The 23,272-nt window shown below is 43.2% G+C and overlaps 1 protein-coding gene across 2 annotated transcripts in view; it reads left to right on the top strand.

Annotated features, from left to right (window-relative positions):
- The first annotated feature begins 5,868 nt into the window (after nt 1-5,868).
- SLC22A23 (solute carrier family 22 member 23) overlaps nt 5,869-23,272 on the top strand; it is a 147,166-nt gene continuing 129,762 nt past the window's right edge. Inside the window, exon 1 of one of the 2 annotated variants that reach the window (XM_061590951.1) lies at nt 5,869-7,360. In XM_061590951.1, coding sequence (XP_061446935.1) covers nt 6,782-7,360 — 579 coding nt within the window. In that variant the 5' untranslated portion in view covers nt 5,869-6,781. The remainder of the gene's footprint in view (nt 7,361-23,272) is intronic. The other variant, XM_061590961.1, reaches the window with a different exon arrangement.

Below are 23,272 nucleotides of genomic sequence, written 5' to 3'. Positions count from 1 at the left end.
TCCCCCTAAAATACACATTTTATTATTTAATCCATGCACATGGCAGTTATAGGGTGTTCTGCAGGGACAGCTCTGCAGTTTCCTCAAGCTCTCTTAAATGCCACCCCTTACCCCTACCCTCCCACCATGACAACACAGGCAGCCCAATCCACAGTCCATGGAGATTAAGCACCTACCTTGGGAGTTAGGATTAGGGCACCTTAAGTCTAAATGTTTTGGCTTGTGGCTTTAGATTAAGTTATTGGGATCCTGTGTACACGCTAGTAATTTGCTAAAACAGAACTGACTGACTAGACAGATGTCAGCTTAACCCAATGAGCTGCAAAACCTGAACATAAGAGCAAACAGAAGTTCAAGAGAGGGACACTAGAGAACACCCACCCAATGCTACCACACATGACAAACTTCCTGCCTCAAAATATAGGTTTGTTTACAGTTATAAATTTCCACACCAATGGTGCCTGCAGCAGTATAACAGTTATTTCCTCACCTGGGAAAATCTGGATCAAATGTAACAAAAGTACAGGCTGGCAATTTCATCATGATATTGACATGTGGATCCTGCATAAAACTTGCACACACAAGCTGCTGAGATTGCACAATGAGAGCCAGTGTGGCATAGTGGTTAGAGTGCTGGACTACGATCTGGGAGACCAGGGTTCAAATCATCACTCAGTCGTGAAGCTCATGGGGTGACCTTGGGCCAGTCATAGTCTCTCAGCCTCACAGGCGTGTTGTAGGAAAAATGTAGGGAGAAGAAAACCTTAGCTCCTTAGAGGAAAGGTGGGATATAAATATAATAATAAATAATAAAATTAACTTCTGTCTGGAAATATCCAAAGAGAGGGAAAGCACAAACATACATACACAGAAGGCTATAAGATGGCTGAAGGTGCCACATTAGGGTTGCCAGGTTCAGGGCCTGAGACTGATCCTGTATCTTTAGGAGAAGAGAAAGTCAGTCAAGTGCAGGTGTTCTTGCAACACTGTAATGGGAAAAACCACAAGGTGGAATTCTCCCTTCCACCTGCACAACTTTTAAAGATACAGAAGACCTCTTGGAGGCCAGGCCTGGCCCCATATACATTGCACAGGCCAAAAATATGATAAAGCTGCAAGTCCCATTCCATGTAGATCTCCCATGATCCCCAGATACCCCTGTAAAAATGTAATGTAAAGGGATCTAGACCCACAAAAGACAAATGGGGCCCATAAACTTGCAGCACTAGAAAAGCACAAATATCATGGCCTACACACAGTTGACAAATCCTCCATCAGTCCAACAACAGAGTGAAGGATAAGATGAAGACTATACGTTGGAGGATAGAATCACAACTATATCCTTGCTAAAGTCTAAGGCCACACAGGCATTACCATACCACCATTGTGAAAGTACAAGATAATAGCAAAAGGCAGTGATATTAAATTTTAACAGAGGACCACAGCCCATGTATCATGATGCATGCTGTGAGACTGCAAAATTATGATCCCACATTATACAAACAAGAAATAAAGAATCAGTGCAGATAGAGCGTTACCAGCAGAAAACAGATTGCTTACACAAGAATATTGTTATAGGATTTAGGGGTTGGTATGGATTACATCTTTGGGTCCCCTTTCCAGTCTCTGATTTTGAATCTGTAGAGATGTAGTTGTAGCAGAGAAACCTGCTGTGTTGGTCAAGCCAGGTTCTTTGTTAAATTAATGGGTCTGTCAAGTACCTGATCTACATGTCTAAAGACTTGTTCAAGAGAAGTTGTGTTACTATGGGAACAACTGAGGTAGTCCTCCACTCCTAGGGTGAAGAGAGAGCTTTTGTGTGTTGTTGTGAGTCTAAGGTGGAGCTGGAAACACACAGAGAGGCCTGATTGTGTTCTCTGTGCTAAATCCAAAACTATGGCTTTAGGAAGGCTCCCAAGAAACCTAACGGGGAAGCAAGTTCTCTTGGAGTGTTCATGCTGTGAGCCCTTCTTTGTTATGCACAGGTTGCATATATGTGTAAATAAAACCATATAGCCAGTCTCTGCTGACCTTCATTCCAAGGAAACCGAACCCTGGGTAATCACAGGAGCCCTTGGAATCCTTTCACCACTCTAGATTGGGACATTTGCAATAACCAAGACTGGAAAAGAAGTTGATGATGGGGGAGCAACAGTGAAACTGTGCACAGGGTTTGTAGCTCTTTAATTGTAGTAACTTTTTGTTGATTATGATATATAATTTTTTTTAGATTTTGGACATGTGGTTTTGTGTATTTCTACTTTTGATTTTAAAAAAAAGAAAGAAATAAACCATCCACAGGGAAACAAACACACAGATAAAGTAAGTCCACCAAGTACAGAGGCGATTATGTGAAACACCAGAAACTGGCCACAAAGTGCCCCTCAGGAAGACATAAGGGAACAGAAGGGAGAGAGCAGATAGTGGTAACCTCAGCACTAGAGTGCCTATCCAGGAATATTTGCAAAAGAAAAAAGTATCCCACAGAGCGGGAAGGCCAGCTTTGGAAATAAGCCCACAAGAGTAGCCGCCAGGGATTCCATCGGGCCAGAACTTTGGGAAGCCCAGGGCTGTGCTCTGCAAAATGAGCAGGGGGACCCCCAAACACAAAAGGGCTGGCTGGCTTATCAGAAATTGAAGCAGTATACATTACCATCTAAAGGGCTGGTGGTAGCAGAAGACCATTAAGTCCAAAATCACCCACCTAGCTGCACCATTGGTTATAGCCCCACAATAGTTTCTCTTAGCCTACCGCCAGTTAAACCTGGCTCAGATATGACCAACATTAGCTCCCCTGATGTCAGTTATTAGCAGTACTGTATAGCAACAGCTCGAAAGAAAGAAGGAAAAATACCCCAGTTTATAAAAGACAATGGAAGAAGAAGAATAGCAAAAGGAGTCATTCTTACACACAGCACAAAGTTGGGGCTGGTGCCCATCAGGAAATAGGTGATCACTTGACCTTTTCAAAACTGGTCCAACCAGTTAATTCATAAACTCTGAACTGAAGGTGGGAGAGGTGCACCTGCCTGGTTGGTTTTCCAAAGCAAAACCTCAAGCTACAGCCACAGCATACATGGTTTTCCCCAAAGAATTCTGGAAAGTGTCGTTTGTTAAGTGTGCTGGGAATTGTAGATCTGTGAGGGGTAAACTACAGTTCCCAGGATTCTTGGGGAGAAGCCATGTGCTTTAAATGTCTGGTGTGGATGTGCTGTCAGGCTGCAGTCCTAGTATATACACTGACTTATCTGAGTAAGTTCCATTTAATGCAATGGGATTTACTCCTGAGTAGACATGCATAGGATTACAGTGCCAGTGACATTTGTACTGCACAATCCTAGGTGTGTCTACTTGGAAGTAAAGGTACTTCCAGTCAGAGGATTATTATGGAATCGGTGCTGCTTATGCACACAGGTTATCATACTGTCCATATGACATAATTGTCATCAAAAGACCACCCCGTACTTTTTTATACATGTAGCCCAAATTTCTCTTTACTGTGGAAAATATGTTAAAAATAAAAATAACCTGTTGTACATCCACAGTCACTCCTGGCGTGCAAGCTCATTGGTTTTGTTCTGTTTGGGGGTGGCCAGTTTATCATGACTGTGGTGATGTTTTGGTGGGTGGTCACTTTTGCTACATGAGCACAACCTAGCTATTTTGTTTCCAGCAGCACAAATGACATGAGCATGCTATGTCTGATTCCTGTAGGTTGAAGACCCATCTGAATTTCAGCAACATGGTTCTAAGGAGCTATTCTCTGAAGATTGCAACACATCTGGAGGATTACCTTGGAGACCGAAATTGCATTATTATTAATACAAAGTCCCTGTGCAAGACCTTTTTTAAATCAGAATTTCATTTGAATTAAATATCACTGTCGAGCAGGCCCCCTATATTAATATAGCGACTGAAGGGAGAGATCAGAACACAGAAACATTCTGTCAAGGATTGCCACTGGGGTAAATTGGAAACAGCAGAATACCTATGAAAAATATAACACTACAAATGAAGTGCCTGGATGATCGTGTGCCTATCTCTCTCTCTTGCACACAATCAGATTTAAACAACTTTTTTACAAGTTAGCAGTGCAGCCTTAATCAATGAACGAGCAACACAAATGAGCAACTGCTGATTTATTGTTTTCCTTATGGGAGATGTGGTTTTCCAAAAATAACACATATTTTTAAAGGTAGAAAGTAAAGAGGCTTGACCGTATTAGGGCACCCAGCACAAACATCACCTGACTCTGGAAGATACAATGCAGAGATTTTTTTAAAAAAAAAAATAAAAAACTTTTCCATGCCTTGCCTCTGGATGAGACAGCCAGGCTCTTATATTTTTACTGTAATGTCAGTGTCTTTTAAAAGTATGCTCACTCTTAAACCTAGGGTTCTCAGGAGTCACGCAAATTCAATGCCTCAGATTTCCAATTCGTTTCTCTTAATACCCAGTCTACAGCCTGGTTCTGACAGAAAGTACTTGAGATACCAGCACAGCTTCACTCACAAAGCACAACGTTGCACTTACACTGCAGTAACGTTACGTCGGTGTTGCAGGCTAGCATTTATGCTGGTGGTGCAAAGGTATAGGGCCGGGTCCTACAGGGCTACACATGCCTGTTCTCAAAAGTAACGTTCCCCTGACTTCAACGAGGCACTCGAGGCAAGTATGTGTTTGTGTTGGAGTCACTGCAGCCTAACCGAGTCAGAAAAACACAGATGCCAGTGTTGGGGTTAAATTGAAATCCCCAGTGCTTGTAAAACTATAGTTCACTTGTCCTATCTAAACCAGCTTGGGCTTTATGGGAAATAGAACCAAAGTGGCCTTTATTTGACTTTTGATATAAAATGTCGGTTTATTTCTTGGTGACCTGACCCTTACCTACATTCCAGTGGCTCGCATAATAAAAGCCGGTTTAAGCTGGACACGTCCCTACTATGCATTTCTGTATCACATTTATGCTTATAACCTTGCTTATTGTTACTAATGTGCCTTGCATAGGAATGTCAAACGCTGTTCCAATGTCCCACAAACCTTGACTTGTAAAACTCCTTTGATATGTAAGCAAAGTAATATCATGTCTGTCTCCAGTTTAGGGGGCGCCCGGTTGCAGCTGGGCCTCCCCTCAATAGTTGCCTTTGTCTGCTCCTGCATAGTGCTTATCTCAAGGACATGCGAAATATGCAGACATAGAGTCTAAGAGATAGTCTTGATGTTTCCACTTTGTCCTTCCCCCTGTACCCCTTTACCTCCTTACATATGCCCCAAAGCTATGACAGTTAGCAATTGCTTCTTTTGTATTTTATGACGTGAACCCGATATTGTAAACTTCGGGGTAAGCCTATATAAACCCTTGAACACCAATAAACGAGGTTCCCATGCTGGCCTGCTTCAGCTTGTAAGTATTGGGTCCCCTTTGCAAAGGTTTTTGTCTCGTGTTACTTGATCTCTGATAGTGGGTTCATTTGCACTCAACTCCGCACTCTTCCCGGGTGTAATAAGCGAGTTGGGGTTGACAGGGCGACTTGCGTGTTGGGTTTGGACCTAACACCAGGCATCTGTGAAAATAATTACGATAGCAATGCTACCGGAAAACCATGACGCTCAACTCTTTTCTCTGAATGGGACATATGAGGAGGTACTCAAAGGGACTTCCGAGTAAACATACCGCAGGTCGGGCTCATGTTTGTTGTTGCGACCCACAGCCTATTTTCTCCTATGGACGTTCCCTGCGAGAGCCAACAGCCCGCGTGTCCCTTCTCCGGGCACTCGCCCAAAAGCCTCTTGGGAACTCTTGCGCCGGAGCTATTGAGGGCTTGAACGCTCAAGGGCTGAGGGGCGGGGATGTTCCTGGCGTCCCCTGCAGGGGGAGTCGAGTGGGCGAGCAGGGTTAGTACCGCGGTAGCGGCGGCGGCAGCAGCAGGTGCTGCGGCCGGGCGGTTATTACCTTTACCTCTGGGAGAGGAGGAGACGGAGGCGGGCGATGGGTCAGGGGGTTGGGCTTGCAGGTTGAGAGCAAAGCCGAGGCACTGGAAGAAAGGACGAGAGTGAGGCGAGGCGCCGCGAAGCCTTCTCACCCCACCCACCCCCTTCCCGAAAAAGGGAAGCCTTCGCTTTGGAAAGCTGAGGCGACCTACAGCCGTAGGCGAGGGCGGAAAAGGCGCCGCCGCGCAGTGGATCCAGCTTCGGTTGGGAGCAGCGAATGCAGCTCCTTTCTATGTTCCCAGGCAAGGGGGAATCGTCCCCCGGCCGAGCCTGATGTGCGGCAATCGGGGCTGGCGAGAGACCGCGAGGAGCCGGTCGGTGGATCCTTTCGCTACGCCCCTGAGCTGCAGCCGCAGTGACCAGAAAGGGACCTGTTAGCTCCGATCACCCTTGGCTCCAGTTGGGTCTGGGCCACCCGGCTTCCCGCAGTCTTGGTGGCCGCGGGGGTCGGGGAGGGAGGAGGACAGCAGCAGCGAAGACGCACGAAGGTTTTAAGGGGAGGGAAGAAAGGAAGGCTGGGAGCGGCGCCGGCGAATGGGCGCGCCTTGAAGCGCGGGGAGGCAAAGGCGTGAGATCACCACCGTCTCCGAGTGTATAAATATACACGTGTGTGCTGGAGAATCCTGCAAGGAAAACCTGCTCCGATTCGTTGCTGGATCGCGACAGGTTTGCAAACCCTTGGATCGCGGCAGCAAAGACGACAGCCGTTGCCGGTACGCACCGTACGCCGCCGCCACCCTCAGCCTCCTCTATGTGAGCTTCTCCGGCTGCCAACACCTCCTCCTGCCGGATGGCGATAGACCGGCGACGCGAGGAGGGCGGTGGAGGAGGGCGGCAACTGACAGAGGAAAACGGCTCTTTGCCTGCCGGGAGGGCGGACCCTGCGGCTGGAGCTACAGCCGCACCTCCTGCGGGGGGTCTGGCCGCGGAGATCCAGAGCCTGCCTCCTCTTGCGCCGCCCCCTCCTCCTTCCGGGTCCTGCAGCCCCCTGCTCTTGGATTACGATGGCTCCGTGCTGCCTCTCCTTGGGGGTCTGGGCGGCGGGCACCAAAAAACCCTCATCCTTCTCACCTGGATCCCGGCACTCTTCATTGGCTTCAGCCAGTTCTCGGACAGCTTCCTCTTGGTCCAGCCTATTTCTTGGTGCAAGGGCACGGATGGGCAGGGTAACTGGACAGGGCACCCCCATCTGCCTGCTAGGGGCCTTGCTACTAGCCCCAGCTACAATCAGAGCAGCGGCAGCTATAGCAGAGGGATAGTGGCAGCCCCAGAACTGCCCACTTCAGAGGAGAAGAACGACAGTTATTGCCAGTGTAGCGAGAGGTATCACCGGATCTCGGCTGGCCTTCGACAGAATATAGTGAGCAAGGTAAGAGGTTAAATACGTGTGAAGGGCTGAAACTGGCATAACCTGGATCAAACTGTTGGCTCGACTAGCCTGGTTGATGACTATTTTGACCAGCAGCAGCAGCTCTTCCAGGGTCCGGAGGGTCTGCTGCATGTTTCCCAGCTCTGCTCCTTGTGCCCCTTTAACTGGGTAGAACCTGGGATATTCTTCGGCATGCAAACTTGGTGCCCTAAAGTGGAGCTCTGTGCTGGAATTACACAAGACTGTACAGTTTCAGTTGTAGAACTGAGGACTTTAGAGAGGTCATCTCATTTTGGGCTTCTCCAGTGGTGCAGGGCTTAGTTTGTGCCAGGGCTCACCGGGTCTCAACTGCTGAGTCGCTTTGCAGTACAAGGAGGGTTGGTTTAGACAGCAGAAAGTCCTCTTCCACAAAGAGGAGGCAATGTTTGGCTAGCAAGTAGGGCACCACACTTCTGATAACATGCGAAGTATGAAGTTCAGCCCCTGTTGACAGGGATGCACCAGCCCTGGTGTGCATACCTTTCAAGTACTTGTGTGATGTTCAGGGTGTGGGATTTCTAAATGTTATTCTACTTGGGGATAGGGCATTTTGGTAGCATGTGTGGCAGCTTTACCATCTAAATTGGCCTTTGAGTATGTGAAGTAATACTGGGAAAGGATTTCTGAGCATATATCAGGTTTCTTTCCTTTAATGCAGCTCATCTCCTTGTGTTCAAGATTAAAGTCCTTTGTAGATGATGTTGGAGTTGAGCGGTAGCATCAATCAATAGATCCCACATGAAGGCATGCACACGTCTAAGGGTTATTCTGGAGGGTCTTTCTTCTGTGTATCATTGTATCTGTACATTATTCAAAAATTTTCCCCCAGAAGGAACAGTGTGTTCTGTGATGCCATGTAAGGACATCCCGGGGTTACTAGAGAAAAAGTAGGCCTTCTCTTTGTTGTCTTAAGAGTTTTTCCGCATGCGTCCATTGCATATGATATCAATGTGTGTTCTTATGGGCCTTTGCAACTCCTGGTAATCCAGTTTTAGATTTTAACACAAGAGGTAACAAAACACTACTTTTCAACAGCACCTCACCTATGTCTGACAAATGTTTACCCCTGTGATAAGAAAGTCTCTGTACCATTCCTCTGTGCCTGTATCATATGCTGCTGAAATCTTGTACCGCATAGACATTTACAGTGTGTTTCTAGGTATGGATTCCAAGGTGTGCATTTCGCAGTCAGGAGCTGGGGTTATTGCTGATATGTGTGATACTTCTGTAATGGATTACCTATTACAAATAGAGCATCCTTGTCGTGTTGCTTAGGTATTTGTCAATGTGAGGCAAGTTGGCAAAGGAAGTAGCACATCTACAAGCTTAAGGTTGCAATCCGAAGCACATATTTACTAGGAAGTTATCCCAGTTCAGCTCAATGGGACTTACATATGAATAAACTTACTTAGGATTATACTGTATTAAGTCAGCTTGTTACCTACTGACAGGGATGAGAAGGAACTGATGTATTAGGGATGCTAGGATATTTTACTCTGTTCTAGAGTAAGCTTGTGGAATGCACCTTAAGGCTCTGGCTATATTTGCATATAACATTAGACCATAGCTGGGCTTGTGCATTTGCACTCCCCTCACATTCTCTGATGTGGTCACATGGAGACGATTGGCAGCGTTCACTTCCATTTTCAAATAACTATGGTTACTCATTCTGTCTGAACCTGGATAAACTATGGTTAGTGTTATCTTGTTTTGGTGTTCTATAGTTGCCTTCAAACCATGGTTGATGACTCTGGCCTTTTTCACCAAACCATTAACGCTAACTACAATCTCTGTCTTGGATATAACAAGAACCCACAGTTAGTTGACAATAGAAGTGAAAGCTTCCAATTTTTTGTGGCTGTGGCAGAGGAGGATGAGGAAAGCTCCTGCATGTAACACTAAAATATGGTTTAGCATTATATGCAAAGCAGGCCAATAGCACTTAAGAAATCTTAAAATAGTTGGAGACAGCTAGAACTTCCTCTGCAATATGCACACATTACTTTTCTTTCTGTTGCGCCTAGTCAAACAGGTTTTGTGGGTTTTTTCAAAACAACACAAAAACAAGGATTAATGTACTATGCACCAAGATAACCTCTTCTTCAAATTGTCTGTAACTATCTGAGACTACAATCCAGTGATCAAAATGGGAGTGCATCCCATTGAACTCTATGGGCCTTACTAATAAGTAGACTCGTACAGGATTACACTGTGAATTAAATATCCCCTTCTCCAGTTTAAGTGTATGTTAATAAACAGGATATGTGTTTCATAAAACCCTATGTAGAGGAAACACTTAACTCTGTGTAATGGGACCTGCTTCCATGTAATTGCCTCCTAAGTCTGTTTGTGAATGAAATTGTCTCCCAGGTGAATAAACTGGAATTGTTAGCCGCATTGTTACTTCTAACAATAAATTTGGATGGTTCTGTGTCTATCCATATGGAAACCCATAAATAAGGTGGTTGTTTCTGTATACTCAGAGGACTCCTTTGGAGTATAATACATTTTGTTTCTGGCAAAGACCTATGCTGAGTGACTTTCAGGACTTACAGAATGTTGAGGACAGCTGAGACATGGAATATTAAAGGTGTCAGTTACAGCAGATGTGGGAGGCAAATGAATGAGGAACTGGCTTGCATAATAGGATTCCAGAGGTGGGGACTAGGTTCTGAGGGATGCCATGGCATTATAGCCACTTCCAAGAAGGGGGTAAAGAAAAGGCAATACAGTGTTTAGTTTCATGGCTGTCTCTTGGTCCTGAACCCTTTAATGCTATATAACATAGCAGAGGGAGGTTTCTGAGGGCGAGAAAGAAACCTTTTTCCTAAAAAATTTCCTCCCCTCTAAGTCCTGAACAGCGCTACAGGGTTTCTATTGCAGGATGACAGGAGCACTGAACAGGAACAGCGTTACTGTTAAGGTTGGGGGTACTCTGCAACATTTTGTTGCAGATTGCCATTTGCATTTTCCGTATTTGCTAATTAGTGTAGATAGCAGATCACGGTTCCTTTGCAGATGACTCATTTACCCTAAGAATGGGCTGGAGGGCACTTTTGTTCCCAACTTTACCTTAGTAAACAACTGCAGTGTAAAATGAAACTGTTACATCATTATGGTAGTTCCCTTAATCCCAAATCTCCAAAGCTCAGCAAAACTCATTCCTCCTGGAAACTGTGTTTTTGGATTAACTGTGCTGTGAACTGGCATGGATTAATCAAGTGACTATAGACTTCTTTTTTCTTGCCACCTGCACTAGCTAGTGGCAATTACTGAAAATAGTTTCAGCTTCCCTTTAATGCAGCGATTTCCAACGTGGGCGGTAGCGCCCCTGTGGGGGGCGTTACAGCCTTTCAGGGGGGTGTTGGCGTGACTACAAACTTTAGGAGGGCATTTGCGTTCATTAGGGGGGCATTGACATTTGGCGGTCTGATGCGACAGTTGAAGCATTTAAGTTTAATTTTATTTAATACACAAATCATTAATTTTTAAACTGTTTTGTCCCCAGTTAGAATGTATTTAATAGTCTCAATTCATGGAAATAACACTATAAATAGTGTGTGGTCTTTAGTAAAGAAATTCTGAATAGCGGCCAGTGTCATATCGAGGAATGGGGATATTAGCCACGCCCCGGCACTAGGTAATGTTCCGATGCTGTCTTGAGGGATGTTGGAACCAATCACGAGAGAGTGTTTGATAAGCTGGATGTATTGGTGGAGGGCGCATTCTTCTAATGGATGAGTGCCGTGTGCAAACGGGTGACACAGACAATTATTCGCTGGTTTTCTTCAGGAATGGGACACACTCGCTACCTGTTGTTTCTGTGATGTTTAGATGAACTTGTTTAACGAAACAATGCCGGTAAACTGAATGAGTCTGTTGTTAAGTAACACAGTGTATTCTATTGGTTCATACTGTGTGGACTTAATTAGTTAGGATTTAGTGCCATGAATCGCATACTAGTGAAGAATCGAAACCGTTTGGATATTGTTAGTCGTGGTGACTTAAGACTATTACTATCCAAGTATACTCCAGATATTGTGAAGTTAGGCAAAACTCATCAAGCTCAAGGATCACACTAATATTTTATAATAAATCCCATTTTATTTACTTTTCTATAACTATGTAGGTATATTAATAAATCATACTAAGAATTCAATGTGTAATCTAAGTGCAATAAACAGACATGATAAAAACGATCAGTAATAATAATTGAAAATGCCTTTTATGCATTACTCATATTTTAAGGGTCGAATAGGAAGCATTGGCATATACTTAATCTGAGGGCTCAAAAAGATTTTGCAAAGGGGCGTTGGGTCGAAAAAGGTTGGGTAACGCTGCTTTAATGCATGTGGAGGATCCATCATGCCTCCTTTTAAAATAAAAGGGTGTAAAGATGGTGTATAAAGCAAGCATCTTGAAATTATTTCAGCCACGGTGACTTCTAATGCCATAATATGCTGGCGTAGCTGCAACATTCCTGCTTTTACCTTCAGAGAATAGAAAAGACTGAGAATTCCTGTCAGCTCTCCTCTCCAGGGCAAATTCCCCTCTCCCATTTCCTTGTCAGTGTTAACCATGGTACAGTATTCTGGCTGGGCTGGTGCTAAGAAGTGGGGGCCTGTGAAGCGAGGGAATTGGCCTGAGAGGATGTATGTTCTGTGAGACCAATTTGCTTTCCTCAGGTGATCCTTTAAGTTGTGAAATGTTAGGCCCTTCCAGACGTCATTTTATTGCACATTCATGATGATGTATTCTCATGTTGCTATTATGCTTCCAATACTGTTTGTGCCTGCAAAAGCTTTGGGGGTGGTTACACTGCTTCATTTTCAGTCAGTTCATATCCTATAACTTCCTGCTGAAATCCTGTAACTTTTTATAACTATAAGTGTTCTGGTTTATTTTTGCCCCGCTTTTGTTACACTATAGTCTCTCTAGACAGCAATAATGGTGACATCCACATCATACATTTAAATCATTCTTATACCCCTTTTAACAGTCATGGTTTACCTCAAGGAATCTGGGGAATTGTGTTTTGATAAGGGTGCTGAGAGCTGTTAGGAGACCCCTGACAGGGCTATATTTCCCAGGATTCTTTGGGGAAAGCCATGGCTGTTAGTGGTATAAAAGTGCTGTAAATGTATGGTGTGGATGTGACCAGTGTGTTAGCATTAGAGCAGCATTGCAGAATAAACTAAAGCAGAATAAATCCACCAGTAATACACTATTATTGTGTCAAGAAAATGTTGTAGAATACACTTGCAATAAAACACCAGTCTGGAGAGGACCATGGCCCCTTCAAAGCCTAGATGATATGAGGAGTGTATGATATGAGTTTGGATGATGTGCACTTTTGGTAGAGTTCCTTTCCTCCTTTGCCCCCTCCCCGTTTTGTCTCCTAGTGTGTTCATATGTGAAGTACTCACTTTACTAATCTAAACAGTAATGCTAACCATGGTTAGTTTTGCAAAGCATCTTCTAAGCCTGTTAGAACTTTGGTTAGAATCATGATTTTTAAGGGAAAGGAGAAGGGAATTCACACAGGAGAGGAGGTGGGGTCATGGACATCTTTAGCCTGCTCCCAATATTCTAGCCATGGTTTCAGAGATCAGAAATGTTATATCTGCACCAGGATTATGTCTGCATACCACTAATGAAAGGTGTGCACAGGTTTATATATGCATTTGTGGCAAATATGCTGAACAGAATTCCATTACTAACATGGTAAAAACTGAGGTGAATTTTCTTTATTTTTTTGGCAAACCACTTTAACTACAAGCAAGACACACAATACAGCAAAGTTGCCTTTAGGGTTATTCTCTCAAACGCAAAGGCTGAGGATCTTTGGAAACTTTCTTGTCAAATAGCAATAAAAAGCAGCCAAGCGGGAGAACTCAAGGTTTTAAGGGTAGGAGAAATGCATTTTAAAAACACTGCACAGATCAAACAGATCTGAGCAAAGATACAAAAATGGTGTGCTGTTGAACGTTCTTCATTATAACAAAGCTGTAATGAAAAATTATAATAGGTATTTCCCCTCCCATACATATATGAAAAGTGTATGTTTAAAGAGTTATCTCAATTTTTGTGGGTTCACAACAGCCATGTCAGAATATGGGTTCACATATGGAGGTGAAGCATTTTTTTCCTCTGTGTGCATTCCCATCTGTTTTTTCCTAGGTACAGGATTGCATGGGCAAATGTGATTCCTGCTACAGTTATGGAAATTGCAGTGTGGTGTAGAGTGATGGACTTAATGAGATTAGACCACTCATTATCCCTCTGTAGTCCTGGGGTTGCTAACATGATGCCCTTGATGACTTTTCCTGGTGCCTGCAAAACCTCTGAGTGAGCCGCCACCCACTCCTGCTTTCTGCTTCCTTCATCATGGATTGGCAAGGATGGTTACCTTTTCCCTCCTTGAAAAATAATTCATGGAGCTGAAGTTGGAAGAGTAATGGATTGGCACCTGGTCAGCTGAACAGAAAGCAAAGCGTTCAAGAGGGTATGATGAAGGATCAATGGGGGGGGCAGAATGTCCAGAGAGGAGAAAGTGGGAGGCGATCAGAAAAGAGAGAGAGAATTGAGTGCCAGAGTGAGAGACAGTGAAAAAGAAATTAGTGCCAGAGAGACGGAGAAAGAGAACGAGAATGAATGAATGGGAGAGGGGAGAGAGAAAGTGCACACAGACAAGAAGCTGGATCCAGTAAACAGGCCCACTTGTAATTGCATTTTTTACAGGACAAATTGCCATTAAATCACTGGTCACAACTGTCTCCACTGACTGAATCATAAACTATCACAGATCTGGTGCTTTCCAGCAGATTTTCATAAAAAACATAATCAAATCAGTGGTTGCCCCTGTGTACAGAGGTGTAAGGATATAAGAAGAGCCTGCTGGATCAGAGCAGTGGCCTATCTTGTCCAGCATCCTGTTCTCTCAGTGGCCAACCAGATGCCCATGGGAAGCCCACAAGCAGGACTTGAGAACCAGAGCACCCTCCCCACTTGTGATTCCCATCAACTGACACTCAGAGACATCCTGCCTCTGACAGTGGAGGGAGAACATAGTCATAATAGCCAGGAACTGTTGATATTCTTATTCTCTATGAATTTGTGTAACCCTTTCTTAAAGCTATCCAAGCTGGTGGTCAACTGTGGATGTCCCAGGTTCTAGTGTTACATGAGAGAGAGAGAGAGAAAGTCTTCTCTGTCTACTTTCTTTGCTCTTCCGTGATTCGTTGGTTTTGTTGTCATACTGTGTAAAAATCATGAACCTTCATGAGGATACATGTCTTGGATCAATGTTCTCATAATGGTGGCAAGCATCAGATCGTCACACTTAATTTGATGGTAGCTTTGGGGAAACCCTAGAAAAATCATGCAAATTCAAGAGGATCCATTTGAATTCTTTTGGATCCAACATTTACCCAGACTCCTTGGAAAAGTAAAGGTTGTGTGTGCACATGCTTTCTGTCTGGAGATTGGGGGGAGAATGGACCAGAAGAGGTGGTGCTCACATCACTCTCTCAACATTCCAAATGTGCCTGTGGCCCTAAAAAAGTTAAGTTAGTGTGACCATGGGGTGCCAATCTCAAAGAGTTTTTTAAAAATGAGAATAAAAGAGTATTTGTCCGAGATTCCAAGGAGAAAGGGTAAGGTATAAACTGGATTGATAAACAGATATATTTTTCCATGTGATTATTTACCCCATCATGTCTTCCTCATCATTTTAGCCAGAGAACTTGTGCATTTTATTTATTTATTTACTTACTCCATTTATTAGTCTCCCAATAAAAAAGTTCTCTAGGCAACGCACAGGCTAAAACAAATTAAAAGCACAGTTCCAGTAAAGCACCAACCAATAAAGCAGTACAAATTTACTGTAAGAACAGTCCTGCTGAATCAGATAAGAGACAGTAGCTAGCCCAGCATTCTGTTTCTCACAGTAGCCAATCAAAAGGCGATGAGAAGTCTACAACAGGGGCAATTAAGAATATCACTTTAATCCAGGTAAAACCTCAAAACAGTTAAATGATACTCTTAATTGGCCCTGTGTTAGATTTCTCATAGCCATTTTGGTTGGCCACTGGAAGAAGCAGGATAGATATTAATCTTTTGTCTCATCCAGCAGGGCTATTCGTTCAGATGTTACATGTGGGGGAGTGTAACATTTTAAAAACAATGCACTACATTCTTCAGGGTCTGTGATATTGCCTTGCCTGCTCCATAGCCTTAATGGATATGGACACTGACCTGGAGGATGCTGTTCCTGCAGGGGCTCTTCATATTACAAGGAGCTTTTAACAGTTTATTCTCCCCTTATGTAGCAACAGCATAAATAAAGACTTCTTCATTCCACATGGAGTGCTAAACAGAGCACAACAGAAGTCTATCTGGCACCCTCATTATGTAGTTTTCATAGTATGTTGAAGACACACTTCTTTATCCTAGCCTTTGACACCCTGTGAAATATATTTTTTAGGACCCATCATATTCTCCTGACTGTAATTTGTTTTAATATTTTAATATTCTATTTTAAAATTATTATACCCCTCCTGCTGACTTCATGGTGAAGAACAGGTGAAAAATCTAATGTGTGTGTGTTATGTGGCTTCAAGTCAATTACAAATTATGGCAACCCTATGAATCAGTGACCTCCAATAGCATCTGTCATGAACCACCTGTTCAGAGCTTGTAAGTTCAGGTCTGTGGTTTCCTTTATGGAATCAATCCATCTCTTGTTTGGCCTTCCTCTTTTTCTACTCCCTTCTGTTTTTCCCAGCATTTTTATCTTTTCTAATGAATCATGTCTTCTCATTATGTGTCCAAAGTATGATAACTTCAGTTTCATAATTTCATCTTCTAATGATAGTTCTGGTTTAATTTATTCTAACACCCAATTTCTTCGTGGTCCATGGTATCCGCAAAACTTTCTTCGAACACCACATTTCAAATGAGTTGATTTTTCTCTTAACCACTTTTTTCAAAAGAAATCTAATTAATAATAATTACGTGATGGGTCTCAGTGCAGTTTTATGCATTACTCAGAAGTATATCCCACTGAGTTCAGTGGATTTTTCTCCTAGCTAAGTGTCACCCTAGGTTCCTTTGGAAGGAAGGGCAGGATATAAATTTAATAACTAATATAATGTAGGCGCCTAAAGTTAGCACTACTGGATGGAGACTGCAGACAAGATGCAAGTTAAATGCAGTATTCCTTTTTGATCCCCGTATTCTGGCTAAGCTACCAATTAGGGAAGATATTGTAGCTCAGTAGTGGAGCCCATGTTTGGAAGCAGAAGATCCCAGATTCAGTCTCTGGTATGCCCAGTCAAAAGAGATCAGAAAGCAGGTGATGGGTAAGACCACAGCCTCAGACCCTGGAGAGGTGCTGCAAGTTCAAGTAGACATTACTCGAATAGGTGGACAAATATGCTGACATGGTATTAGACAGTGCTCTGCATTCTTAACTACTACAGCAAGACATGGGTGCTGGGGGGGTGTCAATCATTTTTTGGAAGGCACTTCCTCTGATTTGGGAGCTTGCTGCTAGCCTAATCCAAGGCTGTGGTTACTCAGTGGTGAGAGCTGCTTTCTCCATTGTCATTCCTCGCTTTTTCTAGGGCTGAGCCCTGGCATTTGGAACAGCTCACTGAGGTTAAGCTCTCCCACAAATTAAACTGTCATCTGTAGTTGGGGATTGAACATGATAATATGAAAAACAAGTTTCTTTATACAGCTCAAACAAATATATTGAAAAAGAGCTGGCATTACAGTTTGGAACTGTCAGTGGCTTTATTTAATCACAGGTCTAGGTTCATGTCCTGACTCTTGATCATAACTCAAAGCTTGCAATGTGGTGTTTCAGTAAATCTCTTGCTTTCTCTTGTCTTTATTTCTTTAAAGAAACATCTAATTATATTTGAATCACTGTTAAAACTTTATTCTATCCCTCTGCGTTTTATTCTTGGCAGATGTAAAGTGCTGACGGGGCCCTGAAGGTCCTGGCTGTTAAGTTATGTCTTTGGTGAGCAAAGCTCTTTAAATATTATTGTGTATTAATCAGTTCTGGCTATCCCTTGCAGGAGCTTTAAACAGATGTTTATCAGCAGTTTATATATTTGTTCCTTGCAGAAGGAAGAGTCATTGTTATTTATTCACTGGAAGAGAAATAGAATTACATAGAAAACATGACTGCAAAGCATTAGCGATCTGTTGCTGTTCTGTCTCTCAAGCATTTGAGTTATGGTCATAGCTCAGTGGTGGAACATCTGCCTTGCATGCAGAGGGTCCCAGGTTCAATCCCCAGCATCTCCAGGTAGGGCTGGGAGAGACTCCTGACTGAAACTGTAGAGCCACTGCCAGTTGGTGTAGACAATACTGAACTAGATGGAGCAATGGTCTGATTCAGTTTAAAGCAGCTTCCTGTGTTTCTAAGCCAACTATCTAGTTGGGCAATCCTGTATCCACTTAGATGGGAGTGGGACAGACATCTAAGTAACGCATAGACTTGCACTGTGAGCCCCCTTGTATGTTATTGTTACAACTTTGTATTTAAGCACCAGCCTGGTATTGGTAGACAAAAAAGAAAGTGTGTGCAGGTGAATGAATGGGCTGGTAGGGGAAGGATGGAGCAATCTGCCTCTCCTTTGCATAGAACGCAAGCTGGCTGCCAGGGGAAGGGCACCCCTCCTTCATGCCCAGCGTAAATGCAGCAGAATGCTATAAGAGGGACAGAGCTGTCTATTCCTTATCTGCCAGCCCCCTGCAGGCTAATAAACTTTTTTTTGCAGGCTAGTAACTTTTGTTGGCTTATAACTTATGATCTATGCCTAGGGTTTCAGGCACAGATGCCTCAGATGGTTCCCAGATTTTTCAGCATTCATTTCAATTTATAAGATTATATAAGGATTCCCACCCACTACCCAGTTTCTAGCTATGCTTCTAGGATATTAATTACCAGGTCTGAGTTTTGCTATTCTACAGAGATACAAGTGCTGTTCCAAGGGCATGGAAGCTTGCTGTAGGGCTGCTCTTTTTCCTCACTGATGGGATAACATGAGGAATCCTAAGTAGCATGGGAGGAGCCCATGCTGCAGCTCTTCCACATGCCAGCATCAGATTGGTTTCCTGAGGGCTGACATATTGGTACGAAGTTGCATCATGGGCTTTTCCCACATGGTCCTGGCCACCTGGTTATTCCAGAGGTGCAGGAAAGGGTGTCAGTGGAGCCCCTCATATGGTAACGTGAGTACTGGGCCTGACTCCTTAATAAATCCCAACAGTTACCACCAAAGGCTTAACTGTGATGTATCCCACTATTGTCCATAGAATGAACTGCTATATGAAGGTGTTCCCATATAGTTCAGGGGAGAGAAATAAATCAATCTTTATTTTAAAGGGTTGGGAAGAAGTTGGAGTACAGAAAGGGAATTTCTTGCTACAGAACTTGCTGTCAGACACAGCAGCTGATAAGGAGAGCTGCATAATTTTCTTTTTGTTTTAAAATCTCCAATGCTAAACATTTGTTGTGTTACAACAATATGTTCAGTTGCGCACAGATCATAGACTGACATGATTACTGCCTGGTGGGTTTGCATTCTGAGTAACTGGGAGTCACATATGCAAGATGGATTGATTGATTAGGTGCTGGACTATGACCTGGGAGACCAGGGTTCGAATCCCCACATAGCCATGAAGCTCACTGGGTGCCTTGGGCCAGTCACTGCCTCTCAGCCTCAGAGGACAGCAATGGTAAACCCCCTCGGAATACCGCTTACCATGAAAACCCTATTCATAGGGTCGCCATAAGTCAGAATTGACTTGAAGGCAGTCCATTTCCATTTTCAGATACACTTGATGCCTTGCAACAACCCTGTTGTATTCTGTGATGGTTGTGCAAGGGTGCTCTTCTCCCTCTTTTCAATAAATGTTTATGGGTGAAGTGGGTTTCTAAACAATTTAAGGTAGCATTTCATTACTGAAAAATTAGAATTTTCATAGAGTCGGGTTATAAATTAAGCAAATAGCTAATGGCCATGAGGATAAGAGACTATATCTGGATCTATCAGGATTTTAAGAAAGGAACAGAACTAATTCTAAAAATTTCCCAGGTTTTACAGGCACAGGGTTATTACAAAATACGTATATCTGAAGACATGGATTTGCTGCAGAGTCCTCAAGGGCTCTTTGTTTTATCTTTTGATTCATTTCGATTGTACTGACAGTGGAAAAGCATATTAAAGTTCATTTTATCTCAAGAGTGCTCATAGAGTTGGCACTAACTCTTTTAGGACCAAGCATTCATTGCACTGAATAAAATATGTAAGCTATTGTGCTTTGCATAGTACACATTCTAACAACCCAGGCCACAACTCAATTAAGTCAAAATCTTGGAAATTGAACCAATTTGCGTCCCTCTTTGACCACATTTATTTGAAAGTCTCATTTATTTGATTACATTACATTATTTTCAATCAAATATATACTATAAACAAACAAACCCAAACTGTGTAGTGCAGTGGTTCTCAAGCTTTCTATATTTGCATAACTCTTTCCATGTAGTTTTGACTGCGAAGTAAACTCTGTGCAGTGATGCTGAGGATTCTGCAGTGTGTTCTACAGCAGTGTCCTTCAGCTTTGGGTTCCTGGATGTTAGACTACAATCCCCATCATCTGACCATTGACTAAGCTGACTGGGGATGATTGGAGGTGTATTCCATCAATAAGTGGAAACCCAGTTGAAGCACGCTATTCTACAGCATTCTTAGTCCATGCATGACAGTGGCCAGACCTAGCGGGCTTCACCATAGCCTCACAGGAATGAGCGAGCCCTAGAATACACCCACATATTTTCCTGTTGCAATGCCTTGCAGAGGAAGAAAAGTCGTGGTGGAAAAGCTTTTGTTCTGGAGATGGTAGCCACTATTCCTGATCTTCTTGATAAGGAACTCTTCTTCTAAGGAAGAACTCAGAGTTCCCTGAAATCCAGCTTTGAAAATTGCTTGCTTAACAAGATAAATCCCCCCCATGATATCACGCAATGGGAACCAATCACCAGTTTGGGCTTCCTGCCATGTTGGTCTACGCTGAAATGGATGTGGACACTTATCACCTGTGACAGTGTACGTGGGGGAGGATACATGCTATTTCCAAAATTAAAGGAGTCCCAAGTAGGCTTAGGATATAGCCATAGTTACATGGCAGTAAATGGGCAGAAATAAATAAAATAGAATTCAGTAGGCACTTCTCTTGCATAAGCCCTATTGAAGCTAATGGGAGATGGACAGCATCTGTTCATTGCAATCAAGTTTTGTATAGAGCAGGTGCTCAGTCAGTTGTCTACATTAGGACAAAGCTTTCTCAGATTGCATTTGTGATGCTAAAAAACACTGTACATTTGTTACTCATTTGCTACGGAGGATCCAGACATCTTTCATCCACATAGCATTTCTGTTTTCTTAATGTGCAGACTCATTCCTGGGAAAATGCATTCAGTGGCTTGGATCACCAGGGTCCAGAAGTAGATTTAGCCTCTACTCTAACAGTGTCCCTGAGTGCACTTCTTTATATTCCCCCCCCCGAAAAAAGTGAGTGAATGTGGTTCCATCTGTCCCATGTTGGTCTGGCCTCCATTGCAAAGGATCCCCCAGGGGAGTACAGTGTGCCCCTGTGCTGAAAGGACCTCAGAGCGCCTTGCAGTATATGAATCCTCCAAATATACTCTGCCTACCATAATGATGGGATGATGATGGTAACACTTAGGTCGCAATCCTAAGCATACTTGCAAGGGATCAAGTCCCAATGAAAACAGAGGGACTTGTTTCTGAGTAAACATGTTAAGATTGTGCTGTTTATATATAGTATTTTAAGAGCTCAGATACACTTACCTCAGTAAGCCTTACATTCACCCTGTGAGATAGGCCAGTTGTACCATTGCTACATATTGGGGAGCCCTACCCAGCAAAAGAGAGCCAGTGTGGTGTAGTGGTTAAGGTGCTGGACTATGACCTGGGAGACCAGGGTTTGAATCCCCACACAGCCATGAAGCTCACTGGGTGACCTTGTGCCAGTCACTGCCTCTCAGCCTCAGAGGAAGGCAATGGTAAACCACCTCTGAATACTGTTTACAATGAAAACCCTATTCATAGGGTCGCCATAAGTCGGGATTGACTTGAAGGCAGTCCGTTTCCATTTCACCCAGCAAATGCATGGCTTAGCTGAGATTTGAACCAGAGACTTTCCAACATACAACCTATAACCAGTTCCTGCTAACTATGAAGATACAAGCAGTTCTTTGTGTTAGTCTGTTTTAGTGACTGGGAGTATGGCACCAATGGAGTGATAGTTATTCTGGCACATTCAGCTTATATAAGCATACTGATAAGACTTCTGGGGTATTCCAAGATCCTGTAGTTAGTAACCAAATATTTAAAAATTTAAATTTACAAAAAAAAGTTACATGATTCATATCTCTTGTTGCTATCTTGGATTCTGAAACTGAACAATGAATACCAAAGAAAAAGTGTTCAGTGAGACTTAATTATGAGTAGATGTGCATAGGGTTGTGCTGTAAGAGTCCTCAAATTGTCTGCAACCTGTCTCCTTTTTAAAACACAGGGTTACACAAAGAAATTTCAGAATTGGATTAAGCAACCAAGGGCCTGTCCATATGACTGTATAATCTGCAGTGTTACTGCTTTGTGTCCTCGTTAATTCACAGTTGCCATATGATGTTGCAAGCTTGTATGGATTTTCGCATTCACAAAATGTAATTAGAAATACCACCGAAAAAACAATAAGCTTTCCCGTATCGATAATCAGTTGCATTAATGTCCATGCACTCAGATGCATTGCAGCAGACTTTCCTGCAATAGGCACTCCATGGGCGTTCCTCCGTCATATTCCAAGCCCCCTGTCTCTTTCCCCCCTAATAGCCAGTTGCATTTCCGGTACTGAAGTTGGATCCACCCTCTGTCAACCCCTCCTCCTTCCTTACAGTTCATTCCTGCTTCTGGTACTGAACTGGGGTACTTCCTACTTCTGGCTTCTGTTTCTGTATTGCATTGGGTTTGTTTTTTTTAAACTACTATTTTGCAATTAAATGTAAAATAAAATGTTTAAAGAATAATAATTCTACTTAAAAGCTATTTTGTGATATTATGCTAACAATTCATTGAACACATGGTTTAAAGGAGGTGGTTTTTAACTGAGCTTCCGTGGGTTGATAGGGGGCATTGATCTTGCAGCCAAACAAGCAGCAGGCAAAGCCACTCTTTCCCCTCCCAACAGCTGTGCGCTATGCACTATGTTATATACAACAGCCCAGATGTTTATTTTGCTTGCTCTTATGGGGGGGTCCATTAACTTTGCCCTTTTGCACATCCACAAACCTGCATGGGAATTTTTAAGATATGTGTTTCTGTGCTCTTTCGAAAAAGCGTGCAGAAAGCAAACAACGTTATGGACCAATCACTGAAAAGGGGTGGATTTAGGGGAGTGGCCAATGCTATAGTGATTTAGAAAAAAAAGCCCACATGTATGGATGCTTGAAAATCTGGTTTTCACAATATAAATCCGACCACAAACAGGACATGCATGGATCTCGAGGCCACCAACCAAATACGGAAAATGTGGATATTGCGGTTAGGTATGGATGGGCTTCAGGTTACTAGACCGGAATATTTCTGTTGCTGTATGCTGATAGCCTGAAAGAACCAGTTCTCATCCAATTTTACAAATGCTTCCCCTTCCTGGTCCTCTGGAAGGAATATCTTACACGTCATAGATGACCAGACAACTCACCATTTCAAAGCTGACTAGGTAGTTTTCACCTGTCATGGAAAACCACCTAAGAAACCAGTTAATTCT

Source organism: Rhineura floridana, chromosome 1 (genome assembly GCF_030035675.1).
Source record: "Rhineura floridana isolate rRhiFlo1 chromosome 1, rRhiFlo1.hap2, whole genome shotgun sequence".
NCBI lineage: Eukaryota > Metazoa > Chordata > Lepidosauria > Squamata > Rhineuridae > Rhineura > Rhineura floridana.
The sequence above is the reverse complement of the archived record's forward strand: the minus strand, read 5'-3'. Positions and strand labels throughout refer to the sequence as shown.